Source organism: Natrix helvetica (genome assembly GCF_964273705.1).
Source record: "Natrix helvetica genome assembly, chromosome: 1".
In the NCBI taxonomy this organism is placed as follows: Eukaryota; Metazoa; Chordata; class Lepidosauria; order Squamata; family Natricidae; genus Natrix; species Natrix helvetica.
This window is the reverse complement of record NC_138548.1, coordinates 360,777,169-360,783,643: the sequence shown is the minus strand read 5'-3', so window position 1 is coordinate 360,783,643 and position 6,475 is coordinate 360,777,169. Positions and strand designations below refer to the sequence as shown.

The following is a 6,475-nucleotide window of genomic DNA, read 5'->3' as shown; positions in this document are numbered from 1 at the left end:
GTAAACTAGTGTTCAGTACTTTATTTCTGCACAGACGTAAAGATGGATGCTTCTGACATTGCAAGTTGTTTTTATTTTTTATAAAACCACATATACATTTTAGAATTTCTTGAAATTTCATTACTTCTATCAGACTTTATTCATTCATCACATTTTACGCAGTCCATCTCCACTACAAGGTGACTCTGGGTGCTTTACAGGGTATAAAACAATAAAAAACAGTTAAAAGATTAAAACAACAAAACAAGAATATTATTAAAAACTATACTGAAACCATACCAAGAGAGCTAAGAGCGGAATGGGATGGAGATTAAGTCTTCTTACCCTTTCAGATATTGCCTCAAATGTAATAATTTAATTTCTATTTTATTTTGAAAACAAATATTCCTTTGTATTCAGGTCAGGTCTTAAGAAAATAATGTAACATTTGGGGATAAAAATGAAGCCTAACAGGCTGGCACTGGAAGCCAGGATGGAAAAGATTTGCACAGCCACCATGTACCTCCCCTTGGTACTAAGATAGGTGGGTACAAAGGATATCCAGACACTGCAGAAGACCAGCATGCTGAAGGTGATGAGCTTGGCTTCATTGAAGGCCCCAGGCAGATTCCTGGCCAGGAAAGCCACTGTGAAGCAGATAGTGGCCAGGAAGCCCATGTAGCCTAGAGCAAGGTAGAACATGGCCACAGAACCTTCATTACACTGTAGAATGATCTCTCCAGATTGAGAGTGAGGGTCCAAATCAGGAAATGGGGGAGAAGTGCCCAACCAGATGCTGCAGACAACAACTTGGACAAGTGAACAACAAAGGATGATGGAGTTGGCTAGGCTCTTCCCCAGCCATCTGTGCACTTCACTCCCTGGTTTTGTAGCCAAGAAGGCTAACACCACAGTGATTGTTTTGGCCAAGACAGTAGAAATGGCAACTGAGAAGATGTTGCTGAAGGCTGCTTGTCGGAGAAGACAGGTGGGTCTCATTGGCCGGCCAATGAACAGGAAGGAGATCAAGAAACAAAGCAGGAGGGCGATGAGGAGGATGTAGGAGAGATCCCGGTTGTTGGCTTTGACTATCGGAGTTTCTTGGAATTTAATGAAGATTCCCAAGACTAATCCTGTTACCAAAAACAGGAACAAGGCAAGGGAAGCTAAGATGATCCCCAGACTTTCTTGATAGGATAGGAAAGTTTCAATCTTAGGTATACATTCATCTCTGTTGATGTTTGGATGTTGATTTGCTGGACATTTTGTACATTTTTCAGCATCTGAAAAGAGTGAGATTAACATGTACCATAAAGGATCTTCTTCCATTAGATGTATACATAGAGTCCTCAACTAAGGATCACAGCTAGGACAAGAATTTCCACTGCCAAGCTTGGGAGTTGTTACGGTTAAGATTAACATCTACTGAACAGCATGTTTCTCAATCACTTCCATCATTGGAGTGAAACTGAGGATGGGGCCACTGAATGTGGGTGGAGAAAAGCAGCATGCAGCAATGATTGGGAAGTTTAAGAAGTACAACGAGGAAGAAAAAGTGCCAAAGGCAAATGCTATTGCATCCCACATATTCCCAGGATGAGCTGTGACTTTTTCAGAGATTGCATTTTTAGCATCCCATATGAATCACCTGTTAGAGCTGAAATTCAAAGCACTCTGCAGCCTTTCCACCAATGATCCATGAAGAACTGGTCATTGGAAACCATATATCTCAAGCAGAGGATGGAGTAGAGAGTTGGACCCAAGGTCCCAGTGACCCTTTGCTACCTCTTACTCTTTTGACAAGGAAGATATTTCATTATTAATTTCACTTCTGATCATATATTGTCAGATCTTCTCTCAGGACAGCAGTTTTCCTGACTCATGGAATCCCCTGTTTCTGTGTCCCCCCACTCATGCTGGGAGGCAGGGAGGGAGGGAGGGATGGGGGGGAAGGAAGGAAGGAGGATCTAGTGCTGCGACTAAAGGTGGGCATTAAAGAAATAAGTCCAGCTTTTTAGTCATGCGTTATTAGATGAATAGGGAAGCAATGGGCAGGATTGGAGTTATGAATTTATTTAGAAATTCCAAGAGTAGTTGATGGACCAATTAAAAAAATGAAGAGCAAGAAATGCTGTCTCACTCTTAAAGAAAAGCAATCATTGATCCCCTATTTTTAATAACTTGCTCCCAATTTAAATTCCAAGATTTTCTTGTCACTCATGTAATAAATTATTCATATTAACTTTTTTATTTTTCAAAAAACTATTTTATGAAAAATATGAGGATCTATGGTCTTTCCAAATGTCTGCCTCTTTTCCCTGGTGTCACGCACCTTCCGTGGTGGAGATGGTTCCTTCTGCACAAGGATGACAGTCATAGCAGCAGATGGGCATCCCTTCCTGAGGCACCTTTCTAAATCCAGGACGACAGCTTTCCACACACCTGGAAGGAGGCAGGGGCTGAGGAGGGAGAGGAAACATGCCCAGAAAATAAACAGTTTCAAAGCAATGTCAAAGAAAGGAGAATTTGGTGATTTGGTTCAAGAATTAGCTTTGACTAATCAGAAGCCAATAGGATATTTGAATTTCATAGAATACATGATTCCCTATTCCATCATTGTTCTCTTACCTTCTGATGCTTCATACACACCAGAAATTTAGGCTTTCAAATTAAATTTAAATGTTAAATTTATTCTGGCAATGTTGGATGGACTTGTTTTCATGGTCCGCTGAATAGTTAGCAAATAAGAAGTTTGCACTTTTGACAGCCTGGTCAGTTGACATGAAAACTCAAAGCACTTTCCTTCCCATCCCAAAAGTTTAATCCTGTTGTTGCACTTTCAGTGGAACTAAAATAAATATTTGTCCCACCTTATTCAGCATTTCCATCTGTGTGATACTCTTCTGGTCAATGGACAATTTCAAATCCTGGGATTTCAGTTTTTCTAGACTCCCAGATTTAATTCTCTTGACAGATTTGTTTGGGAAAATAACCCAGTTCACAATGTCCAGGTCAGCTGTCAGATCTCCCTTTTCATCCAAATATATTCCTTCTATGGAATGATTGTGAAACTGAGAGCCTTGAAGAAAGGAAGGAAGCTGAAATGTAATGGAAAAGAAGAATTTAGAAAGGACATTACACATTCTTTGAAAATACCCTTTGTTTTATGCTGGGAAGAATCTAAATATTTCTTTCGCTGTCTTCAAATACCAGATTCTACTGTGTTTCAATGTTTAGAAGAGTATCAATAAACATAGGAATAATAATAATAGCTATAAACTAGAGCAATGGCACTTCCCAGTGCTTTATCCCAGAACTGCTAACATAAAATTTCTCTAAAGGCAAACAAACAATTATTTTTTTAATTCTTATTAACCTAAAATTAATCTACAAATATTAAAATAAAAACAAATTTCTGCCATAAAGCTTTTCCTTTACCTGAGAGTTGTTTTGTTATTTTTTGCATATCATTATTTCCCCAGTTGATTTGGGGAGTTCCACATTTCCTACTTTTCTTTGTTGTGAAGACCAGTGACTTATCATGGGATTGATCACTGATAATCCAAAGATATTGGTCCACAACTTATTTCTTCCTGCTAAGACATTGGAGTTACCTGATTATCTCCAACAGTCTAATGTGTGATACTACATTCTTATCAGTGTGAGATAAAAGGATGGCTGAACAAGCAAGATATCAATGTAGTCATTTTGAAAGACATAAAAATAAAACAGGAAACTACTGCCAAACAAGAATCAAAGGGAATAAAAAGGAAAGTGAAGGAAATGGAAGGTTCACATTATATTGGAGTTGATTTTAGAATGCATAACCAAGTCATTCACTTCAACAAATGATTCTCACAGGCAGGAAAATAACATCTAATGGAAAAGAAATACCTGCCATGCCTTCACTCTTGGAGCTTCCACCTTCACCCCCCTGTTCCTCACTGATCTCTTGAATGTGGGTATATGAGCTGAATGTAAGGACCTTCCCAAAGCCAAGATGGTGTTGTAAATGAGGTAGCTGTCTAGAGCCAGGATCTCATCGATCTCCTCTTTCCTCAGAGATGCCAGTTCTTCTCTCTCTCTGCACCGTCTCCAAACTTTCACTGAAAAGGCATCTTTAGTAGATGAGCATTTAAAAGTTTTCTCCAAAAAGATAAATATGGATGTGGCAATGATATCAAAATCATCATAATTTGCCCATTTGCTTTTCTTTATCCAAAAGGAAAAAATGCCAGCAAGGTGTTTGATGGAATGGACACTAAACATAAAATCAAGGCTGAGATCCCATTGAGCTGTTGTGATCCAAACTTTATCTATAACATGTTTCTGAATGTGTTGAAGTCCTCCTTGAATAATTATAATTCCTATTGTGAATGAATTAGTCTCTGAACCGTAAACAAAGACATTGACTTTTCTCCATTTATAATATTCTTTTAATTTCATATTAATTTCAGCAACATTTAGTGTAAAACTTTGATAGATAACTGCACAGATGCCATTCCTTAGCATCAAAGAAGGCATTATCCGCATGAACCTGTCCCCCTGGTCAGTTTTTGGAGCAACAAGACCAACCAAGTTCCATCTGAAATGAAGTAGCAGTTGGACAATCCCTGGATATTGGGCTCCTTCAGCAGGGAGCATCGGGTGGAAGAAAGGAAACTGAGTTTTATCCTGCAGAATCTGTGAAGCAAAATTGTAACTGATCTGAAAGGAATGGAAGATGTTGGAACTTTAAATGAAACAAGCAAAATGTATTTCCTCTCATTTTCCTAATAAATCTTTGCTGTTCATTTACAGCAGAGGAGTTCTGATTGAAAGTTTCTTGATTGCAAAGAGTCTCCCAAGAAAGACACACCTGAGGGATTTTGTAGGTGCCCAACATGGTTGAGATCTGGATGGAGATGCCAGTCTCAGCCTCTTCCATAACAGCAACTGTATTTCTCTGCCTTCCACACCTGTAGTTGGGGACATTGGCCTCCCCTTCTGAAAGCAGATCCAGCAAAGCCTCTGAGGTCATTTCTGCCTTGAAGAAATTTTCATAGATATTATAACCCAGGGTAATGTTTGGTAAGAGATGGCTATTCTGGTTGACGTCCTCGATGGCAAAAAGGAAAGGTGCAAATTTCCAATAAAATTTTGTGGATGATCTGCAGGTACAAACACATTGATGAAAATACCATTTAACTTTCCCCCCATGATAACTCTTTTCATTTAATCAATCAATTGTTCCAAAAATTTGCAATATTCCAAAATATTACCATAAAAAAGAAGAAAAGCAGTAGAAAAATATGGATTGTGCAGTATTTCAGACACTCTCCCTTCTTGGTTAAACTAACACCTCTTCCATTTCATGTTTTGGTTTTCAAGTATTTATTTCATATTTGATGGATTGTTATCTTTCTCTTAATAAAAATGGTTGAAACACTCACATGGCTGAATAGATATATTTATTATTAGCTGTAGCATATTCTAGATATTATAAATATTTTTGAAGTCAGAACAACAATTTAGACAAACTGGGAATGGCTCCTCCATGGATGACATTCAGAAGTTTGTAAAGACCAGGTTAGTCTCCTCACCTCTGATGCAAAGTGAAGTTTGAACTCCTAATGAATAAACTGTTATTGTTGTTTTATTCTTTTTGTTTCGGGGGCTGGTTTATTTCTACTTTTTCTTTTAATTATAACCCACCCAGAGTCACACAGCCTATGAATTGCATATGTAAATAAGCAAATAAACCAACCAATATAACATTTCATTTAAAAAGAGATTGTTACTTCTTTTGAGAATGAGCTCATGAATGAGAATTAGAGACATTTGCATAATCCATGAATGCCTATGTTCTTAACTGGGACTCTTTTATCTAGTGGTAAATTCTGATATAAAAGAACAATGATGGAATGATCTCATTTGCAACGCAGAGAGAAAAGACAGCATCCCTCTGTGCTTGGACCAGTCCAGTCCAGTCCAACTCAGGGGTGAGGTGGAGGGAGAGGTCAGACTGTCCTTCTCTCTACACACTCTAATTCTGCTAGAAAGAAAAGTGGAAAGGGAGAAATATTTTGATTGATATCTGATATTTGAAACCTCGAAATGAGTTTCCTCACCAGCAGTGTGCAATAGGGAACTCAAGCAAGAATCAGAAAGTAAGTTAGTTAATGGGACAGATTGAGGGGAGAAAGAAATCACCTTGTGTTTTGGGTTGGAACTCTAGACTTTTGTTGGAAATGAAGGTTCTGTAATGCAGTGCAGGAAGATTGACTTACTTGGAAAAAGCTGTTGACGGACTTCTATTGAAGCTTAAGGATTGAAATGCAGCCTTCATTGCAGAGACTATGACGCTAATGAAATAGTCTCCCGGCTTGTAATGATTCTGTGGGTCCACTTCACCCTGTTTCAAAATCAAGAGGCATTTGGCTTTCTGCATCCCCCAAACTCCCCTTGGCCATAGAAGCAGTGCAAAGAGAAGCAGCAGCAACATGACTTGTGTTCC

At 38.5% G+C, this 6,475-nt stretch overlaps 1 protein-coding gene across 1 annotated transcript; it reads right to left on the bottom strand.

Annotated features, from left to right (window-relative positions):
• Positions 1-366: 366 nt before the first annotated feature.
• Positions 367-6,409, bottom strand: LOC309384233 (vomeronasal type-2 receptor 26-like; the record flags this gene model as incomplete). Its single annotated transcript, XM_081937474.1, has 5 exons — positions 367-1,262; positions 2,312-2,438; positions 2,850-3,077; positions 4,838-5,129; positions 6,249-6,409. 5 exons carry the CDS (start codon positions 6,407-6,409, stop codon positions 367-369), a joined length of 1,704 nt encoding a protein of 567 aa, XP_081793600.1.
• Between the last annotated feature and the right edge of the window lie 66 nt (positions 6,410-6,475).